The sequence below is a fragment of the Oncorhynchus clarkii genome, chromosome 17 (assembly GCF_045791955.1).
Source record: "Oncorhynchus clarkii lewisi isolate Uvic-CL-2024 chromosome 17, UVic_Ocla_1.0, whole genome shotgun sequence".
In the NCBI taxonomy this organism is placed as follows: domain Eukaryota; kingdom Metazoa; phylum Chordata; class Actinopteri; order Salmoniformes; family Salmonidae; genus Oncorhynchus; species Oncorhynchus clarkii.
In genome coordinates, this window is record NC_092163.1 from 23849511 (window position 1) to 23877411 (window position 27901).

General features: G+C 43.6%; 1 protein-coding gene across 1 annotated transcript in view; it reads right to left on the reverse strand.

The window, feature by feature from the left end:
* Positions 1–8793: 8793 nt before the first annotated feature.
* LOC139370569 (tau tubulin kinase 1a) overlaps positions 8794–27901 on the reverse strand; it is a 46811-nt gene continuing 27703 nt past the window's right edge. The window contains exons 15-16 of the mRNA XM_071110142.1: positions 10849–12338; positions 8794–10535 (exon numbers count right to left, since the gene is read on the reverse strand). Coding sequence (XP_070966243.1) covers positions 10103–10535; positions 10849–12338 — 1923 coding nt within the window. The 3' untranslated portion in view covers positions 8794–10102. The remainder of the gene's footprint in view (positions 10536–10848; positions 12339–27901) is intronic.

Consider the following 27901-nt stretch of genomic DNA (forward strand, 5'->3'; position numbering starts at 1 on the left):
GTTCCCTCTGCTGTTTCCTGAAGTCCACAATCATCTCCTTAGTTTTGTTGACGTTGAGTGTGAGGTTGTTTTCCTGACACCACACTCCGAGGGCCCTCACCTCCTCCCTGTAGGCCGTCTCATCGTTGTTGGTAATCAAGCCTACCACTGTTGTGTCGTCCGCAAACTTGATGATTGAGTTGGAGGCGTGCGTGGCCACGCAGTCGTGGGTGAACAGGGAGTACAGGAGAGGGCTCAGAACGCAACCTTGTGGGGCCCCAGTGTTGAGGATCAGCGGGGAGGAGATGTTGTTGCCTACCCTCACCACCTGGGGGCGGCCCGTCAGGAAGTCCAGTACCCAGTTGCACAGGGCGGGGTCGAGACCCAGGGTCTCGAGCTTGATGACGAGCTTGGAGGGTACTATGGTGTTGAATGCCGAGCTGTAGTCGATGAACAGCATTCTCACATAGGTATTCCTCTTGTCCAGATGGGTTAGGGCAGTGTGCAGTGTGGTTGAGATTGCATTGTCTGTGGACCTATTTGGGCGGTAAGCAAATTGGAGTGGGTCTAGGGTGTCAGGTAGGGTGGAGGTGATATGGTTCTTGACTAGTCTCTCAAAGCACTTCATGATGACGGATGTGAGTGCTACGGGGCGGTAGTCATTTAGCTCAGTTACCTTAGCTTTCTTGGGAACAGGAACAATGGTGGCCCTCTTGAAGCATGTGGGAACAGCAGACTGGTATAGGGATTGATTGAATATGTCCGTAAACACACCGGCCAGCTGGTCTGCGCATGCTCTGAGGGCGCGGCTGGGGATGCCATCTGGGCCTGCAGCCTTGCGAGGGTTAACACGTTTAAATGTCTTACTCACCTCGGCTGCAGTGAAGGAGAGACCGCATGTTTTCGTTGCAGGCCGTGTCAGTGGCACTGTATTGTCCTCAAAGCGGGCAAAAAAGTTATTTAGTCTGCCTGGGAGCAAGACATCCTGGTCCGTGACTGGGCTGGGTTTCTTCCTGTAGTCCGTGATTGACTGTAGACCCTGCCACATGCCTCTTGTGTCTGAGCCGTTGAATTGAGATTCTACTTTGTCTCTGTACTGGCGCTTAGCTTGTTTGATAGCCTTGCGGAGGGAATAGCTGCACTGTTTGTATTCGGTCATGTTACCAGACACCTTGCCCTGATTAAAAGCAGTGGTTCGCGCTTTCAGTTTCACACGAATGCTGCCATCAATCCACGGTTTCTGGTTAGGGAATGTTTTAATCGTTGCTATGGGAACGACATCTTCAACGCACGTTCTAATGAACTCGCACACCGAATCAGCGTATTCGTCAATGTTGTTATCTGACGCAATACGAAACATCTCCCAGTCCACGTGATGGAAGCAGTCTTGGAGTGTGGAGTCAGCTTGGTCGGACCAGCGTTGGACAGACCTCAGCGTGGGAGCCTCTTGTTTTAGTTTCTGTCTGTAGGCAGGGATCAACAAAATGGAGTCGTGGTCAGCTTTTCCGAAAGGGGGGCGGGGCAGGGCCTTATATGCGTCGCGGAAGTTAGAGTAACAATGGTCCAAGGTCTTTCCTCCCCTGGTTGCGCAATCGATATGCTGATAAAATTTGGGGAGTCTTGTTTTCAGATTAGCCTTGTTAAAATCCCCAGCTACAATGAATGCAGCCTCCGGATAAATTGTTTCCAGTTTGCAGAGAGTTAAATAAAGTTCGTTCAGAGCCATCGATGTGTCTGCTTGGGGGGGGATATATACGGCTGTGATTATAATCGAAGAAAATTCTCTTGGTAGATAATGCGGTCTACATTTGATTGTGAGGAATTCTAAATCAGGTGAACAGAAGGATTTGAGTTCCTGTATGTTTCTTTCATCGCACCATGTCACGTTAGTCATAAGGCATACGCCCCCGCCCCTCTTTTTACCAGAAAGATGTTTTTTCCTGTCTGCGCGATGCGTGGAGAAACCTGTTGGCTGCACCGCTTCGGATAGCGTCTCTCCAGTAAGCCACGTTTCCGTGAAGCAAAGAACGTTACAGTCTCTGATGTCCCTCTGGAATGCTACCCTTGCTCGGATTTCATCAACCTTGTTGTCAAGAGACTGGACATTGGCAAGAAGAATGCTAGGGAGTGGTGCGCGCTGTGCCCGTCTCCGGAGTCTGACCAGAAGACCGCCTCGTTTCCCTCTCTTTCGGAGTCGTTTTTTTGGGTCGCTGCATAGGATCCACTCCGTTGTCCTGTTTGTAAGGCAGAACACAGGATCCGCGTCGCGAAAAACATATTCTTGGTCGTACTGATGGTGAGTTGATGCTGATCTTATATTCAGTAGTTCTTCTCGACTGTATGTAATGATACCTAAGATGACCTGGGGTACTAATGTAAGAAATAACACGTAAAAAAACAAAAAACTGCATAGTTTCCTAGGAACGCGAAGCGAGGCGGCCATCTCTGTCGGCGCCGGAAGTTGTCACATACACATGGTTAGCAGATGTTAATGCGAGTGTAGCGAAATGCTTGTGCTTCTAGTTCCGACAATGCAGTAATAACAAGTAATCTAACTAACAATTCCAAAACTACTGTCTTGTACACAGTGTAAGGGGATAAAGAATATGTACATAAGGATATATGAATGAGTGATGGTACAGAGCAGCATAGGCAAGATACAGTAGATGGTATCGAGTACAGTATGTACAAATGAGATGAGTATGTAAACAAAGTGGCATAGTTTAAAGTGGCTAGTGATACATGTATTACATAAGGATACAGTCGATGATATAGAGTACAGTATATACGTAGGCATATGAGATGAATAATGTAGGGTAAGTAACATTATATAAGGTAGCATTGTTTAAAGTGGCTAGTGATATATTTACATCATTTCCCATCAATTCCCATTATTAAAGTGGCTGGAGTTGAGTCAGTGTCAGTGTGTTGGCAGCAGCCACTCAGTGTTAGTGGTGGCTGTTTAACAGTCTGATGGCCTTGAGATAGAAGCTGTTTTTCAGTCTCTCGGTCCCAGCTTTGATGCACCTGTACTGACCTCGCCTTCTGGATGATAGCGGGGTGAACAGGCAGTGGCTCGGGTGGTTGATGTCCTTGATGATCTTTATGGCCTTCCTGTGACATCGGGTGGTGTAGGTGTCCTGGAGGGCAGGTAGTTTGCCCCCGGTGATGCGTTGTGCAGACCTCACTACCCTCTGGAGAGCCTTACGGTTGAGGGCGGTGCAGTTGCCATACCAGGCGGTGATACAGCCCGCCAGGATGCTCTCGATTGTGCATCTGTAGAAGTTTGTGAGTGCTTTTGGTGACAAGCCGAATTTCTTCAGCCTCCTGAGGTTGAAGAGGCGCTGCTGCGCCTTCTTCACGATGCTGTCTGTGTGAGTGGACCAATTCAGTTTGTCTGTGATGTGTATGCCGAGGAACTTAAAACTTGCTACCCTCTCCACTACTGTTTCATCAATATGGATAGGGGGGTGTTCCCTCTGCTGTTTCCTGAAGTCCACAATCATCTCCTTAGTTTTGTTGACGTTGAGTGTGAGGTTATTTTCCTGACACCACACTCCGAGGGCCCTCACCTCCTCCCTGTAGGCCATCTCGTCGTTGTTGGTAATCAAGCCTACCACTGTTGTGTCGTCCGCAAACTTGATGATTGAGTTGGAGGCGTGCGTGGCCAAATTTATTTATATAGCCCTTCGTACATCAGCTGATATCTCAAAGTGCTGTACAGAAACCCAGCCTAAAACCCCAAACAGCAAGCAATGCAGGTGTAGAAGCACGATGGCTAGGAAAAACTCCCTAGAAAGGCCAAAACCTAGGAAGAAACCTAGTGAGGAACCAGGCTATGTGGGGTGGCCAGTCCTCTTCTGGCTGTGCCGGGTGGAGATTATAACAGAACATGGCCAAGATGTTCAAATGTTCATAAATGACCAGCATGGTCAAATAATAATAACCACAGGCAGAACAGTTGAAACTGGAGCAGCAGCACGGCCAGGTGGACTGGGGAGTCATCATGTCAGGTAGTCCTGAGGCATGGTCCTAGGGCTCAGGTCCTCCGAGAGAGAGAAAGAGAGAATTAGAGAGAGCATACTTAAATTCACACAGGACACCGGATAGGACAGGAGAAGTACTCCAGATATAACAAACTGACCCTAGCCCCCTGACACATAAACTACTGCAGCATAAATACTGGAGGCTGAGACAGGAGGGGTCAGGAGACACTGTGGCCCCATCCGATGACACCCCCGGACAGGGCCAAACAGGAAGGATATAACCCAACCCACTTTGCCAAAGCACAGCCCCCACACCACTAGAGGGATATCTTCAACCACCAACTTACCATCCTGAGACAAGGCCGAGTATAGCCCACAAAGATCTCCGCCACGGCACAACCCAAGGGGGGGTGCCAACCCAGACAGGAAGATCACATCAGTGACTCAACCCACTCAAGTGACGCACCCCTCCTAGGGACGGTATGAAAGAGCCCTAGTAAGCCAGTGACTCAGCCCCTGTAATAGGGTTAGAGGCAGAGAATCCCAGTGGAAAGAGGGGAACCAGCCAGGCAGAGACAGCAAGGGCGGTTCGTTGCGCCAGAGCCTTTCCGTTCACCTTCACACTCCTGGGCCAGACTACACTCAATCATATGACCCACTGAAGAGATGAGTCTTCATTAAAGACTTGAAGGTTGAGACCGAGTTTGCGTCTCTCACATGGGTAGGCAGACCATTCCATAAACATTTAGCTCTATAGGATAAAGCCCTGCCTCCAGCTGTTTGCTTAGAAATTCTAGGGACAATTAGGAGGCCTGCGTCTTGTGACCGTAGTGTACATGTAGGTATGTACGGCAGGACCAAATCAGAGAGATAGGTAGGAGCAAGCCCATGTAATGCTTTGTAGGTTAGCAGTAAAACTTCTACATGCTTTGTAAGTAGGAAAACCAGCAAAATCGGCAGTGTATCAAATACTTGTTTTCCCCACTCTATGTTGACTTCCATCTATGATTTAGAAAATGTGATTTTATACTGAACAAAGATATAAATGCAACATGCAACAATTTCAATGATTTTACTGAGTTACAGTTCATATAAGGAAATCAGTCAATTGAAATAAATTCATTAGGCGCTAATCTATGGATTTCACATGACTGGGCAGGGGCGCCCATCCACGGGAGCCAGGCCCAGCCAATCAGAATGAGTTTTATTACAGACAAAAATACTCCTCAGCTTCATCAGCTGTCTGGGTGGCTGGTCTCAGATGATCCCGCAGGTGAAGAAGCCGGATGTGGAGGTCCTACGCTTGCATGGTTACACATGGTCTGCGGTTGTGAGGCCAGTTGGACGTACTGCCAAATTCTCTAAAATGACTTTGGAAGCAGCTTATGGTAGAGAAATGTACATTCAATTCTCTGGCAACAGTTCTGGTGGACAATCCTGCAGTCAGCATATCAATTGCACGCTCCTTCAAAACTTGAGACATCTGTGGCATTGTAACACAACTTAACATTTCAGAGTGGCCTTTAATTGTCCCCAGCATAAGGTGCACCTGTGTAAGGGTTTTTCTGTTTAATCAGCTTCTTGATATGCCACACCTGTCAGGTGGATTGATTATTCGGTGTCCTGTGTGAATTTAAGTGTGCTCTCTCTAATTCTCTCTTTCTTTCTCTCTCTCGGAGGACCTGAGCCCTAGGACCATGCCTCAGGACTACCTGACATGATGACTCCTTGCTGTCCCCAGTCCACCTGGCCGTGCTGCTGCTCCAGTTTCAACTGTTCTGCCTTATTATTATTGGACCATGCTGGTCATTTATGAACATCTTGGCCATGTTCTGTTATAATCTCCACCCGGCACAGCCAGAAGAGGACTGGCCACCCCACATAGCCTGGTTCCTCTCTAGGTTTCTTCCTAGGTTTTGGCCTTTCTAGGGAGTTTTTCCTAGCCACCGTGCTTCTACACCTGCATTGCTTGCTGTTTGGGGTTTTAGGCTGGGTTTCTGTACAGCACTTTGAGATATCAGCTGATGTACAAAGGGCTATATAAATACATTTGATTTGATTTGATTTGGATGATTATCTTGGCGAATGGAGACATGCTCACTAGCAGGGTTGTACGCAAATATGTGCGCAAAATTTGAGATGCGTGTAATGATCATGTGGATTGTGAACTGTGAATATATTGTTTATTTAAGCAATAAGGCACGGAGGGTGTGGTACATGGTGAATATACCATGGCTAAGGGCGGTTCTTAAGCATGACGCAACATGGAGTGCCTGGATACAGCCTATAGCCGTGGCATATTGGCCATATACCACACATGTGAATCTGAAGTGCCTTATTGCTATTATAAACTGATTACCAACGTGATTAGGGCAGTAAAAATAAATGTTTTGTCATACCCGTGGTATACAGTCTGATATAACATGGCTGCCAGCCAACCAGCAGTCAGGGCTCAAACCAACCGGGTTTATAATATATGATAATGTATATGTGCACTTGTATTTTGTTTGAACTGATGAAGATCACCTGGATCAAAACATTGTATTTTAAGGTGGTATATTTAGGTGCATATTCAGTGTGCAGGCCTTTCTGTTCTTTTCATGTACTTTATTAGACCAGCAACCATGTTTTTTCAGATTTGTCTATAACCACAAGCATTTCTAGAAAGTGTGAGTGATGGAGGAAGCCATCGTACAGTAAGACAAACTCATATAGACTGCTTCTTTTTAAACTTTAACGTAAAATCTTGTTACGATCTCACTATTCACTCTCCTTGATCTTTATCATTCTTTGTTGTCTCCAAGCTCAGTCAGGGCTGCAGGAAAATGCGCGAGGCGACATTTGCCACACCACTTTTTTATTTCGTTTAATAAAATATATTGACGCAAAGCATTAAAAAGAGGGGCAAAATTCTGTTTTTTAACCGATTTGCCTCATGATTTGTCAACTCAGGCAAAAATGATCTGTCCTTCACATGGGAGTGCTGCTGCGGGGTCTTTGCATGTCTTGACCAATCAGATTCACGGAAATCGTGGGCCGGGCACAACACACAAAGCCACCTTCCTACAGTATTTATTTAGCAAGCGTGGGTGATTTGAGGAGTTAGCGAAGTAACTTTGGTCAACGCTGAGTTCATCTCGGGATAACTGGTCAACGCATTATTTGCTTGACAAGTAACTTTTCTTTCATTTTGATTTCGGCACAAATGAAAATGTTTCACTGACTCGCGGATGGATTAATGATTCAGCATTGTCTCAGTTTAGAGTTCGGCGCTCGACTAGCCATGTGCTACATGCACGCGCAGTTACAAGTCTGCTAGAAATAGCGGCAGGCGAACGAGCAATATCCAGTTGTAGTATGGAAAGGCTGGGTTGGAATGTGAAGCTAACTGAATGTGAAGCTTTAGAAAACCCTGAGTAGATCTAGCTTGCTTTATAGGATACCCTCTGGTCAACATGATACAACACTGCCAACTCTCCAGTATCTTTGGCTTATTAGCTAACCGAGCCAACAATATTTCCCAAGTTCATTCATTCGAGTCCTGTATTCCGGTATTTAGATTTTCATTGACGTAAATCATCACATGACCTCTCTCTCTGCTCTCACTTGGTACGTTTACATACACTCACTACATGCACTAATAGTTTGATTAATACTTTTACATGCTTTGCAAGATCAAGGATTTCGCTAATAATCCTGTTTACATGGAACCATCTTAAATCAGGCTACTTGATGGGACTTTGATGACTGTCGAAAAATCGGCAATCAAAATAACCATGTTATTTTTGGGAAACCCGTTTGATTCTGAGTTCACATACCTTTTGTATGTGAAAACTATTTCTAAGATGCACACTTTCAGTTTTTCCAAGCTCACCACACACACAAGAGGGAGGCTCGCACTGCTGGTGCTAGCACATGTGCAGATCAAATATATCGCTGGAACGCCGATTAAGGTGTTTACATGTCCTAATCATTTGAAAGATTGCAACATAAATCCAGGTGTTTTAATACGCGTATGCTTAATTCGATTATGACCTCACGCTGGTTACGATAGACATGTAAACATCTTACTCGGCCTAATGTCATACTGTGGATGTAAACATACTCACTATTCCACCACGCCTTACCTCATATTCATTTTGATTTGTCATACTGTGGATGTAAACATACTCACTATTCCACCACGCCTTACCTCATATTCATTTTGGATTTAATACTATTTTTATTGAACTTTTTACAATACGTCAACCTCAGGGAGACATCTCACAGCCTCGTGGTAGGGAGGGAGAGACCATGTGCCATCTCACGTGCTTGCATTGAACAAGTGGGGGCGGGGAGAAAGGGAAAGAGAGGCCTCCCTTCTACTGGATATCTCTCAGGACTCATAGGCTCAGCTGTCAGTGCATGTATAACAGCATTTAAAGGGCAATTCCAAGAGACCATTAGACTCAGCACAGTACTACACTGCAATGAAACATAGTCCTATGCGCATAACTTGCATTATTTATGTAATCTATTGCTTCCTGTTGGGATGGATCAAATATGAATTTAATAGCATTAATAGTATTCAAATGTGGGTTATGTACTTGCTCAGGAATATTCTGATATGGAAAAAAATAAACATTTCCACCCCTGGCCTTAACGATTGTAGACAGACAATTAGAAAAGCTGCCTGACCCTAAACTAGGGAGAGACTGGACTTACCATTGTGAGGAGAAATGTGTGTGTGTGTCTGTGCGAAACATTTTTGTACACGTCTGTACTGTAACTTTACCTCTTGAAAATAAAATGACCTAAATTTGTGAAAACACTTCAAAAATGTGTCAGAGTCAATTCACCCTGATAAGTCAAACTTTCAGACCTATTCAGTTGCTCAGGACGGTTCAGTTCCAGTACTAGAGGGCCCGAAACACTTCTGCTTTTTGTTTCAACCTGGTACTTTATTGCCCTCACCTGGTGTTCACCTGGTGAATCAGTCTCTGATTAGAAGAAGAGGAAAACAAGAAGCAGTCCTTTCTAGGGGCGATGGTTGTATCTGACAAACAGTGTAGAAAGGAAACAGGAGAGAGTCAATCCACATGACCATGATTTTACTTTAGCTCAGTGCCCTGCAATTGTAGGTTTCATTTACCCAATACAAACACAAAACATGGGTTCCAATGATCCACCATTCATTTCATTGTCAGAACATTAAAAGGCAGGTATCTATCGTTCAAAGTTAACCTTATTTTTCCTCATGCGTAAAAAAACAGGCATATTTGCCAACGTTGTTCAACAGCAGAGGAAAGGCAAAATATACAGGTTGTTTTCACAAGATAAAAAATAAAGATGTCTTTTTCAAGAAATGATCATATTATATACACGTCTTCGGAATGTAAATATAATCAAATGCCCATTGTCACACGCTAACAAGGAGGCCAGCAATATTACTTCTGCATTCGCTTAATATCGGCAATAATTTACCCCATAATCCAACCTTCCTCTTTTAACACATCTGACCAGAGTTGGGAATGATTTTGGCCTTTGCATTCTATCAGAATTGGTTATCGCGTCAGACCATTGGAAGATTGAGACTTTCGTACATTTCCTTAACATTATTCAACTTATCAAAAGTGTTTGTGATATCTATACCATGCAATGTAAAGTGAGCAGGATATTGTTGATGATAACTTAGTATATCGGTGTGAGACGTTTGTGTGTTGAGAAAGATTGCAACTTGACTTGCAAAGGGGTCATGACGACCGACTTTGTTCAAATACATTTCTTGCATATAGGATGCAAAATCCACAAACCTAAAGAAATGTTCAACCTCAGAAACAAAAGGAAAATGTATACAATGCACCAGTGAACAGCGTACACAGAGCAGCATGGTAGCATCGCTCCTCGGTGACATTGACTAAAAGTTATTTGACTGGAAGCTCATGAAGATCGTTCCGTGCTAATACGGAACAAATGTTGTTTTCATGGTCTAGTTAGTAGAGGTACATGATTTTAATCAAAGAAGGTAATTGAAAGATTAAAAAAGATGGGAAACCGCGTCAGTCTTACTTTGGGGTCGGCCTGGAGCTTTTTGAGACATTGAGCCTCTCTGAGGACAACAGAGAAGCGTGTGCGTTTCATCCCAGTGAATCTGTTTACTATCTCGAGGTAGCCATCTTGTCCTCTCTACTTTGTTTCGCTTTGGCAGGACCTGTGGATTTGGCTCGGATTCTGACAGGCATAGCGGTGAACGCCTGGGTAAAGCGGACCTGTGAGTTGGCCTGTTTCATGGTGGTGGTAGTAGTATTAGCCCTGGGCCGGAGCGGAGGGGCAGTTGTGGGCCGTACAGAGAGGGGCTGTCTAGTTGGACGGACACGTTGGGGGGAGGGGCTGTCTGTCCTGCAGTGGGAGGTGCTTAGGCTGCGTCGGGTCATGAAAACGCAGCGCAGGGGCATGCGGGGGCTGCCGCAGGGCTGGGCGGGGACAGGACATGGCCTCGGACAGGAGGAGGAAGAGGAGGAGCCAGTCTGCAGAGGTTTAGACCGCCTCTGGGTCGGGAGAGTGCTCAGTCCTATTTTCTGAACTTGGAGCCTGAAATGAGAATAAGTGGAATAAGAGTTCATTCTTCCCCCCGGAAACCTTTGATGAGTCATCATTTAAGTGTTTTTACAAAAATCGTAACAAAACTTTAAAGAACATGACACCGTTCAACCAATCAAATTAAGTTTAGGTCATAAACGACAGAAATCAGACCGTCTTTGGCCATGGCTAACTCTTGATATTTGGCACTGTAAAGAAGTGTTTTCATAAATTATAGTAAAACAATCAAGGATCTTTTCATTTACTGTGGTAACCAATGTTATAATGTTATGTTTGCAAACATGATGTTGTGAAGACTACTTACCCATTACCAAAGGTGGATGCATCTCTACAAATGCCCGATCCTGGCAACGCGAGAGGGGAGGCCACGGCGGCCACCAGCCGCCCCGAGGGCCTCTTGATGGGGGTGACGGGCCTGGGGATTCTGCTGCGCCACTCCGTATGGCTCTGGTCCCCCCCAGCCCCTGCCCTGGCCTTCAGACATGAGCTCCTCCTGGCCAGGGACTCATCAGAGGCGTGGGTGTCTTCCTCCGAACCGGTGGTGGAGAGCGTCTCGGAGGCCCTCCCATCGCCAGAGGACAACGAGGAGGATGTCCCCGAGGGTAGCCTCATCCAGCGGCCCTGCTGCTTCTGCACCACCAGGCGTGCCAGGTCCAGTTGCCGGGCTCTCCTCCGTAGTCGCGCTCGGGCAGAGAGTGAGGCTGAACGCTCTGAGCCTGTGTCCTCTTCAGACAGTAGAACCGGGATGCGGCTTTTGATCCTCTGCCTGAGTGCGGTAAACAGTAATCCAGCGTTGGACTCGGCAACACCTTCGGTAGACAATGCCCCCTTGTTGGGATCTGCAGATAGAGTTTTGTGTTCCAGAATGGGCGACATGGCTTCTGGGACAGGCTCCAAGGACTTAACAAAAACCAGCGGTGGGCGGTCGTCTGGTTTGGTGCGAGTGACACCCTTCTCCAGGGTCACGTCTTGGATAGAATGGGCTTGGGGCTCTCTGGAAAGACGCTGGGATTCCTCACCCTGTTCAACATGTACAGTCTGATCATGGGAGTCTCCTTCCCATGGTGAGGTCTCCTGGGTAACGGCCGAGAGGTTGCAGCGGTCGCTGCTCTCCTTTGCGGTCTGACATCTGGAAGACATGACGTTAGAGTGGGAAGTCTCGGCGATGTGGACAAAGGTGCGCTCGACTTTGGTGAAGGGGGGAGACGCGGGGGCGATTGGGGTGGATGGCCTCAAGTCTGACCTCAGTGTGAAGGAGAGCTCTGGCTGGCTGCCTGCACCCACCAGAGGCATATCGTTCCTAGGGGTAGAGGAAGAAGGCGTCCCGAAGTCAACCTCCAGCAGGACGTGTTCTCCCCCAGTGGATGGAGACTTCCGGGTATCCCCCGGCGAGAACAGAACCAGGGTCTTGGAGCCGTCTTCCAAGTCAGGGTCAGCATCTGTGGTGGGTTCCCGGGGGCCCCTGGGACCATCCTCAGCCATGAGGGTATTAGGGGCCCCATCCTGGCTCCGCTCTGTGCTTTTTTGGCTGGCCTCGCTGTTCGACTCACTCTTGGTCACATCATCGTCTCGCGGGCCCTGGGGCTCCTGGACCTCGTTCTCTGCCGGCAGAGCTGCTGTGAAGGTTCGCCGCTGAGGAAGGGTGCCGGTCAGCATGACGGTGAGGAAGTCGGCCCGCTTGACCTGGAGCTGGGGAAGGATGTGGAAATGCTCCTTCTCGTCCAGCTGGCCCTTGGTCCTGAAGTCTGGACAAGGCTGAGATAGGCCATTGTGCTCAGTTGGAGACATGATCACCTACAAAAGATGCAATTAAATAATTACTTTTGCACTTGGAACAAGAGGCATGCTGGAAATATTGTCAAAAAATATAAAACAATAAGTATTTTGGAAGATATGGCTCACGTCACATGATGTAAATGAGGACAAAACTGGGAAAACATCCAAGATTATGTAATGTGAACATATCTAAGATAACTTCATAAAGAACGAAACGAGGGACAAAATTGTTTCCCCAAACGATTTTATGTTTTTTGGGTTATACACAGGCTTTTAAAGATTGTCTAGATTACATACATTGATAGAAAAGGCACAAAAATGCATTGAAGAGTATTCCCTTTTAGAGAGACACTCCAATATCTTGTGATTTTCAAGTGTTTCCCTTCATAAAGATTTGACATACAGTACTGTAGTATATACACACTAAAACCAACTATCTTGCATGCTACTACAGATTAACTGAGAACTCAGTAGGTAAACTGGTTAAAAGTACATATTTTCAATCTGTTTTAAAGTTTAAAAATACATCATTTGATCCAGTTTTGCCCACTGGGAATTGAACAATTATTGAGTTGTATGTATGTATGTATGTATGTATGTGTGTATATATATATACAGTGCCTTGCGAAAGTATTCGGCCCCCTTGAACTTTGCGACCTTTTGCCACATTTCAGGCTTCAAACATAAAGATATAAAACTGTATTTTTTTGTGAAGAATCAACAACAAGTGGGACACAATCATGAAGTGGAACAACATTTATTGGATATTTCAAACTTTTTTAACAAATCAAATACTGAAAAATTGGGCGTGCAAAATTATTCAGCCCCCTTAAGTTAATACTTTGTAGCGCCACATTTTGCTGCGATTACAGCTGTAAGTCGCTTGGGGTATGTCTCTATCAGTTTTGCACATCGAGAGACTGATTTTTTTTCCCATTCCTCCTTGCAAAACAGCTCGAGCTCAGTGAGGTTGGATGGAGAGCATTTGTGAAAAGCAGTTTTCAGTTCTTTCCACAGATTCTCGATTGGATTCAGGTCTGGACTTTGACTTGGCCATTCTAACACCTGGATATGTTTATTTTTGAACCATTCCATTGTAGATTTTGCTTTATGTTTTGGATCATTGTCTTGTTGGAAGACAAATCTCCGTCCCAGTCTCAGGTCTTTTGCAGACTCCATCAGGTTTTCTTCCAGAATGGTCCTGTATTTGGCTCCATCCATCTTCCCATCAATTTTAACCATCTTCCCTGTCCCTGCTGAAGAAAAGCAGGCCCAAACCATGATGCTGCCACCACCATGTTTGACAGTGGGGATGGTGTGTTCAGGGTGATGAGCTGTGTTGCTTTTACGCCAAACATAACGTTTTGCATTGTTGCCAAAAAGTTCAATTTTGGTTTCATCTGACCAGAGCACCTTCTTCCACATGTTTGGTGTGTCTCCCAGGTGGCTTGTGGCAAACTTTAAACAACACTTTTTATGGATATCTTTAAGAAATGTCTTTCTTCTTGCCACTCTTCCATAAAGGCCAGATTTGTGCAATATACGACTGATTGTTGTCCTATGGACAGAGTCTCCCACCTCAGCTGTAGATCTCTGCAGTTCATCCAGAGTGATCATGGGCCTCTTGGCTGCATCTCTGATCAGTCTTCTCCTTGTATGAGCTGAAAGTTTAGAGGGACGGCCAGGTCTTGGTAGATTTGCAGTGGTCTGATACTCCTTCCATTTCAATATTATCGCTTGCACAGTGCTCCTTGGGATGTTTAAAGCTTGGGAAATATTTTTGTATCCAAATCCGGCTTTAAACTTCTTCACAACAGTATCTCGGACCTGCCTGGTGTGTTCCTTGTTCTTCATGATGCTCTCTGCGCTTTTAACGGACCTCTGAGACTATCACAGTGCAGGTGCATTTATACAGAGACTTGATTACACACAGGTGGATTGTATTTATCATCATTAGTCATTTAGGTCAACATTGGATCATTCAGAGATCCTCACTGAACTTCTGGAGAGAGTTTGCTGCACTGAAAGTAAAGGGGCTGAATAATTTTGCACGCCCAATTTTTCAGTTTTTGATTTGTTAAAAAAGTTTGAAATATCCAATAAATGCCGTTCCACTTCATGATTGTGTCCCACTTGTTGTTGATTCTTCACAAAAAAATACAGTTTTATATATTTATGTTTGAAGCCTGAAATGTGGCAAAAGGTCGCAAAGTTCAAGGGGGCCGAATACTTTCGCAAGGCACTGTATAAGTTTTGTTGATTTACAAAAAGTTTAAAATACATGCTTTTTACCTGTAAATATTACAAGCAGACTGTACAATTGTATTGTGATACAAAAAATGCTTACACATGTATATACAGTATATCGTACATCTAAAAGACACTCACGGATCACGCTTGACAAATACTGCAGTTATACTGACTACTACTTATTTCTTTCACAATTATATCATACAGTACCTTCTACTATCTCATGAGCCCTCTGTTTCCAAATATGAAGATGAATGCTCACTCATTTACAACGATTTGACAAAAATCTGTCTTGCACACTGAACAATGTTCTTGTCTTATATTTGACGAGGTTGAAGCACTTCTGACACCATGATAGGTACTGTGCAGCAGAGCAGAGACAAATAGCTCAGCTTCAAAATGTTAATGATCAATTTAGTGATACCCGCGGCCTACCCGTACCGTAGTTATTGATGAAAAAACAGGCCCTACCCAGCACTAACCCAATGTATAATGTCAAGGCCCATCGGGCTCAGGTCGGTTAGCAGAGCTCTAGCCTACATCCCTAAACACAACAGGCGCATTTTATTCCATTTATTAATTTCCTGCACTAATGTGTTATCATTTACACACCCAACGTTCATTTGAAACAGGTGTTTTTTTGTTGAAATGTGTGCCGTTGCCCGGCTATTAAAAGGTACAGGCGGCTATTTGAGACTGCATTTCATTTAAGTTTTATAGTACATCTTAATTTTCAGCCAATTTTCCTTAAGGAGATGCATAAAATATTCAAGTCATTAAACACTTAAGACTTATAGACTGAAAACACTTTCAAATTCTAGGCTATTGTTGACAAATATAACTCTGCAATTCAAGATAATATTTGTATACAAGACCACATCATGCTTTTATATTAACTCAGCTTGAAAGGCTGAGGGTTAAGGGGCTTTCTGAGCATTCAGTGTACTTTACAGTGCAGTGGCTTTGTGTAATGTTGTGATATGTTAAACAAGTATCACATCTATGGCATTTTCAATCACTCTTAGTCCATGGCTAAACGGGATTTCTGCCACAATAAACAGTTTACAATATTTCACAAGACACTTTGCCCATGTCCTGTGGATTTCACAGCAGATTTCTCAACTTATAATGCTATCCATTTACAATAGGTTGGACACCCAGCCTTGCGGAACAAGTCATTTTTCAGACTATAGGACAGGATATGCAGAACATATGAAAGATATGCTCATGTATCAGTGACGTGAACTGAATATGTTTAACTTATCTGAGAAATTAAAATAAGAAGGTGCGAAGTACATAGTTTTGTGAAAATGCTAGTCCCTCTTCGCTGCACCTTGAAATACATTTTTGACCCGTGAGTATACTCCGACTCAATATTCACATAATAAGGAATTGCACGCCCACAAATTGGGGGAAACAAACATTCTTTCCATTTGACCCCCATTGTAAAAGAGACAACTTCATTGTTGATTTTTTTGTTATACAGAAATAACAAAACATGCCGAAAAGCTGCTGTGTTGTTCAATGTAACCAGGTAAAATCCAGATCTATGGTTCGCAATGCTCCCACGTAGGGAAATAGAGAAGAGCTATTTGGCATGGGAAATGTGGGGTGCCAGTGTCCAAGTATGAAATGTGGGGTGCCAGTGTCCAAGTATGCTACACATAGCTGTGTGTATGGAAAACATTTCCTCACAGGTAAGACAGTTAACTTGTTAAATATAGTCTGTTTGTAACTCCACTCACTACTTGTAGCTGTATAGTCCATTGGTTTGTGTTGTTGGTCTTGGCTATCTTAATGTTGCGGTTGATAGCTAGCTAGCACTCACTCACGTGGCTCCTAACACCGTCATGAAAAGGGTCATGAGGAAAGACCTACAATATAACGTTTTTTTCCTAAGCAGTGGAAACGCAGGCAATGTTGAAAAGTCATCTGTAGAAATATTGTACTTTTCTTAAATGTAGTTTTGTAATTGACTAAAACAAGCAGACAAGAAAAGTGCGTTTGAAAAAGGTCACGTTTTTGCTGTGAGCTAATAGGGTAGCCACAGGTGGTTTCCCCACAGGTGAGTGAGACCGGTACGTTCTATCTAATACCGACTGGGACTATCCCTTTTCCTGTGGTATTATACAGAACTCACCTAAAAAATCACTGGGTTGTTCCACCAATTGGGTGCCCTTTGAGTAGTATACCTTGGTCAAACAAAACTTTTGATTTCACCTATTTTATAAAAGGGTTGACGTGTTTTGCTCGACACCCTCAGGTTTCCAACACAAAACACCAGAGAATTGCCAAAATGAGCAGAATCAGCTCACCTGCTTTCACACTATGATTTGACTTCTAGAATTAAGAATGAATAGTTTCACCATATCAAAACGAGAGTTCGGTTAACAGGGTTGACCTTAAAATGAGGGACAGATGTAAATTAATTACTAATCACATGAAATATATAATAATCTTTCAGAAATGACTTTGTCAAAGCAACAACGTAACTATAGCATTACAATGATGAAGACTTTGGAATTTTTGGGGTTAAGTTGGTTAAAATCCTCCAAAACTCTGAAAAACTTGAGATGGGATCTTTCAAAATTCTGGCACTTTAGCAAGTCTTTATTCATATTATAAAAACAGATTTATTGAATTGTCCATGTTGGCTATATTAAATGTTACTTCATTGAATATAACAGGCTTTTAGAATTCAATATTGGTGCACAATTATTATTATTATTTTGTACTTTTACCCCCAATTGGTAGTTACAGTCTTGTCCCATCGCTGCAACTCCACTACGGACTCAAGAGAGGCGAAGGTCAAGAGCCATGCATCCTCCGAAACACGACCCTGCCAAGCCACACTGCTTCTTGACACACTGCTCGCTTAACCCGGAAGCCTTCCGCACCAATGTGTGGGAGGAAACAGAGTCCAGCTGGCAACCGAGGTCAGCTTGCAGGCATCCGGCCCGCCACAAGGAGTCACTAGAGCGCGATGGGACAAGGAAATCACGGCCGGCCAAACCCTCCCCTAACCCGGACGACGCTGGGCCAATTGTAGGCCGCCTCATCTGTCTCCCGGTCACGGGACACAGCCTGGGATCGAACCCGGGTCTGTAGTGACCATAGGCCACTGCGCCACTCGGGAGGCCCATTGGTGTACAATTTCTACTTAAAATACTAAAGGGACGCAAAAGGCATTCATTTCATAGAATGACCGTACTATACATTTACAGCCAGAGGTTTGATATTATTATATATCATGCAAATAATGTTAGAAGTATGAAAACAGTCTTGCACAATCCAATTTCTCTGCAAGTACATTTCAAAATTGCCTGCGTTATTTTCAGAGTTCAGTGACAACATTCGACATCCTGTTTTGATTGAGAGTATTATGGCGAGATTTGTTTTGCCGAGAATGGACAAAAAAGTACAAAAACAATATTTTTTTAATATCATTGACAATAATGTCAAGGAACAATTTGCATGTGTGCAAAAAGAAGTTTGGAGTTAGCAGCTAGCACTCTCAGTACATTCACTGAGTACTGCTCGTTACATGATGCTATACACAAAACGACAAGCATGATTTGCTGAAAATCGTTTAACCAAGCAGTGAGAAATGAACTGACGGAACAGTTATCTTTTCTAAATCAGAGACAGAGGCGACATTCAGAGAGGGATGCTTGTTTGCTTCTTAGTGCTGTTAAGTAAATGCAAACATCTTAAATGCAAAGCTTGGCAAAAGTAAAAATGGTGCATATTTCTGTAAGCGTAGCCCTTTAGCGCATTCACAAAAGCAATCATAAAAGAAAACATAAGATCCTACTCATTGAGAAGACCAAATAAGAAGGCTGTATGTGGTTATGCCATTTCAGAAATACAGTAGTATCGTTCCTCTTCACAATGGTTTCAGCAAAACAGGGAACACAAAGCCAAGAGATACATGATTATTACAAGATATAAGTAAAATAACAGCATAAAATGTTCATTAAAATGTTGAAAAGACATCCAAAAAACATTGGCGTGTAACAAAAATCAGCTTACAGTGCAGCGTGAAGCCTGTGATGTCACGGGTCAAGTATTTCTAAGCTGAGGTGCAATTCTATACAATTCATTTCTATACTGTACATTGCACTTGGCTACATCAACAGTGCATGCCCTTTACATCAGAAATGCTACCCACTTATGTGTCTGAAACCTCATTGGTTGGGGATGGAGAGAGAGTGGCATAAAATGAGTGTTGAAATAACCAATCCTCGTCCTTTCCTCAACTTTTTTCTTCAAAATGGCGTAACATTTTTTCCCCCTAAGCACCCTTATTTATTGCGTTTCTCATCTTTTGCATCAATATGTTCTACCTGGGCCCAACAGTAACCAAGTTCTCCTGTTAAATCCTTAATAAAGTGCAATAGTGAGGTACAGTACTCAAAGGACAACAATGGAGAAAGTGCTATGTTGATGACTTATCTACACAAACATACTGTCACATACAACAGTCGATCCTGATACAGTATGTAGCTCACTTCACTGCAAAAATACACACCAAAACCCACAGAATTCCAATGGCATTTTTGGCTAACTTTGGCTACTTGAATTAATGGTTTATGCTATTCTGCAGGAAGATAGATAACGCAAAGCCCCCCCCAGTGCAATCCAAACCCTGGCATTATCTATCTATAACAATGATAGAGTTTAAGTGCTGAGCCAATGCAATGGCAGAGATGTCATTCTATGGAGCTTAAACTGTAAGTGCCTGAAATACTTTGGAACCAGATTTCAATTCATAAAACACAGCTGTTTGCATAGTACACCCTAACCACTGGTCCAGGGTCTACCCTGCTTATTGTTAAGGATAGGATTCAGGGTTGGGTGATCTTATCCTAGATCTGTGGTTAGAGGAAACTTCTATCTCAAGCAGGAAATCCAGTCTCTCTGGGTAGAACTTAAAACGTGCAAGTTTTCCTCCGTCAACATCCACACATAGCAGCTTTGCTACCGATTCCAGACAGTGATGTGATTTCACGATTTCATGACCAAACGAACTTCAGACAATTGTGGAATAACTACTAGGGTGAGCTGAAGCTGGAAGCAACGTCAGTACAAGAAAAGTTCGTTGGGAGCTTAATGAAATGGGTTTCCATGGCCGAGCAGCCACACACAAGCCTAAGATCACCATGCACAATGCCAAGCGTCGGTTGGAGTGGTGTACAGCTCACCGCCATTGGACTCTGGAGCAGTGAAAACACGTTCTCTGGAGTGAGGAATCACACTTCACCATCTGGCAGTCTGACAGATAAATCTGGGTTTGGCCAGGAGAATGCTACCTGTCCATATGCATAGTGCCAATTGTAATGTTTGGTGGAGGAGGAATAATGGCCTGGGGCTTTTCATGGTTCGGGCTAAGCCCCTTAGTTCCAGTGAAGAGAAATCTTAATGCTTCAGCATACAATGACATTCTAGACAATTTGTGCTTCCAACTTTGTGGCAACAGTTTGGGGAATGCCCGTGCATGACAATGCCGTGCACAAAGCGAGGTCTTTACAGAAATGGTTTGTCGAGATCAGTCAGTTCTTCAGTCTGGAAGAACTTGACTGGCCTGCACAGAGCCCTGACCTCAAACCCATCACCTTTGGGATGAATTGGAATGCCGATGAGCCTGGCCTAATCGCCCAACATCAGTGCCTGACCTCACTAATGCTCATGTGGCTGAATAGAAGCAAGTCCCCGCAGCAATGTTCCAACATCTAGTGGAGGCTGTTGTAGCAGCAAAGGGGGGGACCAACTACATATTAATGCACATGATTTTGGAATGAGATGTTCGACGAGCAGGTGTCCACAAACTTTGTCATGTAGTGTAGCACATCATTAAATGCTATGTCACATAACTGAATTAAGAACAGTTATATGAAAGTAGTTTTCACCATTTCCTGCATCATACCCATCAAATCATGTTACTGTGGCTACAGTAAGTTGTCATAAACTGCCATGACATGTTATAACATGATTTGGACACTGGTACAGCAAGTGTTATTACATTTTCAATACCCCAAGCCAAAGAGAACCATATAGAATAACACTAAAGTTATATGTATGGGACAACTGATGCTGCCTATAATTTCTATAGTTCGAAATGCCATTGTAGTCATAGTAGCCATAATGGAAATACAGTACAGATGTAGGATCTTCCTTTTAGTCAGTTTGCTATAGCATGAATATAATCCTGCAGCAACAGGACATGGAAATTATTATGTGCATTATAATGAATGGACATTTTTGTAGGGGTTGATCCTTTTTTTGTTAGAGAATTCAAGTCTGAAATTTCAAAGCCTTTTTAAAAACTCAGACATAACAATTTTAAATTCTCAGCAACAAAAGAGTGATCAAATTAAGATCGTACATCTGTACAGTACAATGAAGTCAACCATGATAACGCTTGTCATAAATCATGACACAGAATATTAGAGAACAGGAGTTTTCCCATTGCAAAACCCCACACTTCATATCCTCACCCTTCAGAGGCCTGCCTAATCCATTGCTCAAGCATTTCGTTGATGCACTTATTGATGAAACCGATGACTGAGGTGGTATACTCCTCAATCCGGAACATATTCCAGTCTGTGCTAGCAAAACAGTCCTCTAGGGTAGCATCCGAATCATCTGACCACTTCCATCTTGAGCCCAACAGATCCACAGATGACACAATCTCAATCACACTCCCCACTGCCCTTTCCCACCTGGACAAAAGGAACACCTAGGTGAGAATGCTATCCATTGACTACAGCTCAGCGTTCAACACCATAGTGCCTACGAAGCTCATCACCAAGCTAAGGACCCTGGGACGAAACACCTCCCTCTGCAACTGGATCCTGCACTTTGACGGGCCGCCGCCAGGTGGTAAGGGTAGGAAACAACACGTCTGCCACGCTGATCCTCAACACTGGGGCCCCTCAGTGGTGTGTACTTAGTCCTCTCCTGTACTCCCTGCTCACCCACGACTGTGTGGCCAAACACGACTCCAAACACCATCATTAAGTTTGCTGACAACACAACAGTGGTAGGCCTGATCACCGACAACGATGAGACAGGCTATAGGGAGGAGGTCAGAGAACTGTGGTGCCAGGACAACAACCTCTTCCTCAATGTGAGCAAGACAAGGAGCTGATCGTGGAATACAGGAAAAGGCGGGCCGAACATGCCCCCATTAACATCAATGGGGTTGTAGTGGAACGGGTCGAGAGTTCCAAGTTCCTTGGTGTCCACATCACCAACGAACTATCATGGTCCAAACACACCAAGACAGTCATGAAGAGGGCATGACAAAACCTTTTCCCCCTCAGGAGACTGAAAATATTTGGCATGGGTCCCCAGATCCTCAAAAAGTTATTCTGATGCACCATCGAGAGCATCCTGACCAGTTGCATCACTGCTTGGTGTGGCAGCTGCTCAGCATCTGACCGTAAGGCGCTGCAGAGGGTGGTGCGTACGGCTCTGTACATCACTGGGGCCAAGCTTCCTGCAATCCAGGACCTATATAATAGGCGGTGTCAGAGGAAAGCCCATAAAATTGACAAGACACTCCAGTCACCCAAGTCATAGACTGTTTTCTCTGCTAACGCACAGAGTAACGCACGATACCGGACCGCCAAGTCTTGGAGCAAAAGGATCCTTAACAGCTTCTACCCCCAAGCCTTAAGACTGCTGAACAATTAATCAAATGGCCACCGGACTGTTACATTGACCCCCCCCCCCCCCCCTTTGTTTTGTACATTGCTGCTGCTCGCTGTTTGTTGTCTATGCATAGTCACTTCACCCCTACCTACATGTACAAATGACCTCTAACCTGTAGCCCCGCACACTGACTCAGTACCGGTATCCCCTGTAATAGCCTCATTATTGTTTTGTTATTGTGTTACTTTTTATAACATTTTTACTTTAGTTGATTTGGTAAATATTTTCTTAACTCCTCTTGAGCTGCACTGTTGGTTAAGGGCTGGTAAGTAAGCATTTCACGGTAAGTTCTACACTCGGCGCATGTGACAAACAAAGTTTGATTTGACAATGACCATAAGTGTTTGCAAGACGGCACAAACAGATCTGGGACCAAGCTACACAAGATCAGTGTGACGACTGCAGATCATTGGATAGTAGCACCCTAGCATCTCATGCCGTCTCTGGGGAATAATTGAACTTGAATGCTTTGTCACAAGACTCTCATAAGTGTCAGGAGCATGACATAACTGGCGCCTTGGGATAAACAAGGATAACTTATGACTCTACATTGTTATGACACCGTTGATAAAGTAGCTGGCCTAGCATGTACCTAAGTCAGTTGGTTACGACTGCTTAAAGTCAGCTATCACTAGAGGCCGTAACTGCTTATGGCATCTATATGTCATTATCATGACAGTGCACATAGGTCTTATGAGGAAATATTATTTAAGGAAAGTGTGGTAACACAACTTGTAGCTTGCAGGTGTAAAGCTTTATTACTTGTTATAAGCATGTATGAGCCTTTATAATGACTTACATTGCATTATAACGTCATCATAATGCATTATACCTGCACGGACAATCTGCGATTGGTACATCCATTTTAATACATACCTATTGATTCTTAAAGAATATAACTTAGAAATGCCTCATGAGCTTGGTTAAACTGTCGTACCCCATCAGAAGCCAAAATATATGCTTGGTTTACTCCATTGATTGTAAACAATGTAATTGTCAAACAGCATCAAAACATGGCTAAAACTGTACGTTTGATATCATGGATCTTCATTCCTTACATCTATAGCTCTGTCTAGGAATTCGAGAATAGTTCTTCATCCCCATCCCTCAGCTGTTTACCAAAACAGTGGTGGGGTGGCCGCCTTGTTATTGATTGAACTACAGATTGCCCCTTTAACCGAAAGCGTTACTGTATTCCTTTAGCATCGCCGACATGACCTGCATTCGACGACAATCCCGCAAGCCTTCAGCATGAATGGAAAAAGAAGAATGCAATGAAGTTGAACAGCCTCTTAACAGTCCCAGTTTTGTGACTCCTCCTCCTCACAGCACCAATAAAGGATGAAGCAACCTCAAGTTTACACTTCCACCACTTTTTACAGAAATGGTGTACATTTTTGTGGCATGTGCAACTGACTTTGCAAGGAGCAGACTTTTAAGAGTTTATTGCGTGAAAAATATTTTGCAGTCAGCACTTTTCTTCTCTTCATATTCACCTTTTTAAAGTTAGTTACATTAAAGTGAGTTGTTTGTGTTTTAGTTCAGCATGTTTGCGTGTGTCTGAAAGACGATGTGTGTACGTGTGTGCAAGCGTGCATGTGTTTGTGTTCTAACCAACCCGCCACAATATGGCTCTTTGGGTTACAAACTGCGTGTGTGTACATGAGTATGTCCCTCTGTATGTACACAATGGGTGTGTACGAGTATACGTTAATGCATTTTGGCATGCAGAGTGCCCTTCCCTCAGCTCGCGTTCTTGTTCATGAGCTTGGCAAGCAATTGCTGGATTTGCGTGCGCGACACGTTCAGGACTGAGTGCCTGCTCCGCGGGCTGCCCGGGCTCTGCAGGGGAGCATGGCGCCGGTGGGTGGAAGCGTTCATGTGGGCGGGGCTGCTCTCGGCCGAGCGGCTCCGCTGGATGAAGGACCCTCCGGGGTGCGGGTACTGCTCCGTCTCCAGTGTGGAGGATGAGAAGACGTAGGAGGCCAGCCTCCGCAGCTGATTGGGCCTCGGGTGGTGCCTGTCATCCTCCAGCTGCAGAAGAGACCAATCAGAAAACAGAAGGATGGGCATTAGGATGGAAGGGGGGAGGAACAACCAGGTCATGCTAACAGACTATAGACTAGTATCAGGCCACGTCCCAACACTCCTGAAACAGCTTCATTTCCTTGTCTTCTTACCCTTCCTCACCAGCGATCTAAAAAGATTAGATAGTTTAGAGTTATAGGCTTGGACTCTCAACTATCCAGTACCTTTCAGGTCAGCTGATAAAAGAAGGAGACAAGGAAAGGGATCCATATAGAGTATTGAAACATAGCTTGTCATACATCTCTCCTTCCCTGTGTGCATGCTGTAAGGGTTCTCTGATGTAGTCCAGAGAGAAACAAGGAGAGGAAGACTATGGTTGTAGCTAGGGTTGCCATTACAGCATAGGCATTACAGTATGTTAAAAGGATAGAAGACAGTGTTCTACAAAACTCTTAAGTGGGTTGCCAGATTGGAAGCAAATGAGAGTAGGTTTCCGTCTCTCTCATAATCAAGGCACAGTGGACACATTCCCCAACAATGCCGTTAAAAACACACAAGTACTGCACGTTCCTCTAGTATGACAACACATTGAACCTGGGAAAATGCCTGGACACCATCAAATTTACACTCAATTTTGCTAAAAGACGTTACTCGAAAAATCACCATTGGAAAATGCTAAATGAATAACACAAAATATAGATGGTCTCATCAAGCACACGAAACACAAACACAGGACGAAGAAAAAGGGGATAAATATGGCTCAACAACAAAAGGAGGAGTTCGGAACAGAAAGGAATGAAGAAAAAAACAACAGAAGTAAGGACTATCCTAAACTGTGCTTACCCCAAAACACCACTTTATTTCTTCGCTTGTTGTTCCCATGGCACCCTCGCTTTTTCTCCTCTGGGTGAGTGCAACTTGACATACTGTACTTTTAATTGATAGGTGGCGCAAATACATCAGTTATGTCAAGGAAGAGGTCACAGGGCAAATAAAACGAGGGTCCTTGATCATGTTTGCGATAGCGAGGCCTGCCGTACTAGGCACTTGCGGTGAAATCACAAATAAGGCTGGCAAAACGTTATTGGTGAGGTAAGTAAATCAACATTTGTGTTTTCTTTTACAGTAAACCATGACAAGGAAATACAACGGACACAGGGAATGGGTGAACTGGGCTTGTGGTTTCGAAGGCCCCTTGTTGTATGCAGGTATTTATTTGTACCAAACTCCTGAGCAAAACATGTTCTTTAACATATTTCATGGACATACCGTAACAGTCAGAAAAAACACACAAACTTACAAAAGGTCAAATGGACTTAAAGTGCCAAGTTGATAAAATGGTACGCAGACCTGCTTAACACAAGAGTCATTCAGGACTGGTTTCTAATTGATGCAGTGCTAACGGACCCTAGTGGTACATGGATGCTGGGTAATGCGTATTAATAAAACCATCTGTAAGATTTCTTGTTCAAAAGGTTTTTAAGGCACAGCAACAAGGTCAACAATATTAAATTGTAATCTAAGCCAGTGGGAAAAACTGGTCGATGTCAGGTTGTCTTCTGATTATAAATGTTTTTAGACATATTTTTTACATCTTTAAATAATTGAAATCATCTGACCAGATAATAACCAAATTATGGTGCCTTTCCCAGGGCCAGATTACTGAACAGGCATGCAGGGCCTGGGACCCCCGACCTCCAGCCCCCCTCTCTCAGTCTCATGGCAAAATGTACAGAATTGCATGAAATGTGTTATAAAACTGCAAATGTTTGTCTGCCCCATGGCAAAATGTGTAGAATTGCAGGAAAGCTATGAAATCAGGTTTTCTTAGCTAGTTTATGTATTTTTATTCAAATTGAAGAGATTGTAATCTGATGTTGGTTCAACAACATTTTCAACATTTTTCCCAGGGTTGTTGATGTCGTCATGATAAAGTTGCAATCTGACTATCTGACTTCGCTTCAACCATAAAACCAGATAAAGGTGACTTTAATTAAGGCTGTTGTGTGAAGTTTTGGATTTGAACACAAAATAGTGTGTATTTTGTTCAATAAAAATAATAAAAATAACTTTGATTTCGGATTTCAAAGAACAAGGATTTGCTCCAAAATTAAGTATCGCCAAAATTAAACTAAAATATTTGAAAATAAATTCTTCCACTGTGAATTTAAACTCCATTTAAATTCCACTCAATTTGTTTTTAACTCTTATTTAACTAGGCAAGTCAGTTAAGAGCAAATTCTTATTTTCAATGACGACAGATTTGTACCTTGTCAGCTGGGGGATTTGAACTTGCAACCTTTCAGTTAACTCTCTAACCACTAGCTACCCTGCCGCCCCAATTGAGACAATGAGGCGTTCCATGAAATGAGTCCATTTGGGTAGTGTAATTTGGTGAACATTTTATTTCACCTCATCTGCAATGACAAACACATGTTCAACTTAATAAAAAAGAGGTCTATAGTAAGTGCATATTAACTGCCAAATAAAATAACAGGGAAGCTTGTTGTGTGCAACAGGGAGGGGCAATTGGGTGGGGTTTTTGGACCGACTGGTACCACCTGGTGATGTCACAAGTTAATAGTCCAATAACAAAGAGAGTTTGCTCTACACTCTGCCAATAAGAGCTAGTTTTCAGGTTAAATTAGGCTCCTTAAAATTAGGTCCCTCTCTCAAACCACTTCTAGACAGTCCTAGCAAAATTCTTGCTTGAAAATTTTCATTTAGCTAAGGAGCTATTTTGGTTTCTTTTTAGCCACTTTAATTGAAAACAATCACAGTAAGGTACTTCATTTTTACCCAGAAATGATTTTATATTGAGATGAAAATGGCTGCATTGGACCTTTTAAGAAAGATATATTTAACTAGGCAAGTCAGTTAAGAACAAATGGGGGGGGGGGGGGTTTAAACAGACGGAGTTTGATGTGAATATTTGTATTATGTTAATTAGATTGACACTTGGGTGGGTCAAACGGCCCTAGGGGATGGGTACTTTTTAATATAATAGGTTATTCAAATTCTAGATTGGTGCACAATATCTACTTGAAATATCAAAGGAACACAAAAGGGACTCATTTTGTGGAACGACCCAACTACACTATTGTTTTAATTAATCAATCTGAACTAACTGGATTTAAAACCACATCTCAGTGACTACTGACTGACATTCTTGTTAGCCATGTCCTTTTTTGACTGTTGTCCTTTAACAGTGAGCGCCATTGTTTCATTCATATGGAGCTGTATCACATTTTCCGTTCAAACCTTTCAAATGATCTGGGAGTTATTTCTCACCCTAACCTCGTAGATAAATACACTACATGACCAAATGTATGTGGGCACCTGTTCGTCGAACATCTCATTCCAAAATCATGGGCATTAATATGGATTTGGTCCCCCCTTTGCTACTGTAACAGCCTCCACTCTTCTGGGAAGGCATTCCACTAGATGCTGGAATATTGCTGCAGGGACTTGCTTCCATTCAGCCACAAGATCATTAGTGACGTCGGGCACTGATGTTGGGCGATTAGGCCTGGCTCGTTCCAATTCATCCCAAAGGTGTTCGATGGGGTTGAGGTTAGGGTTCTGTG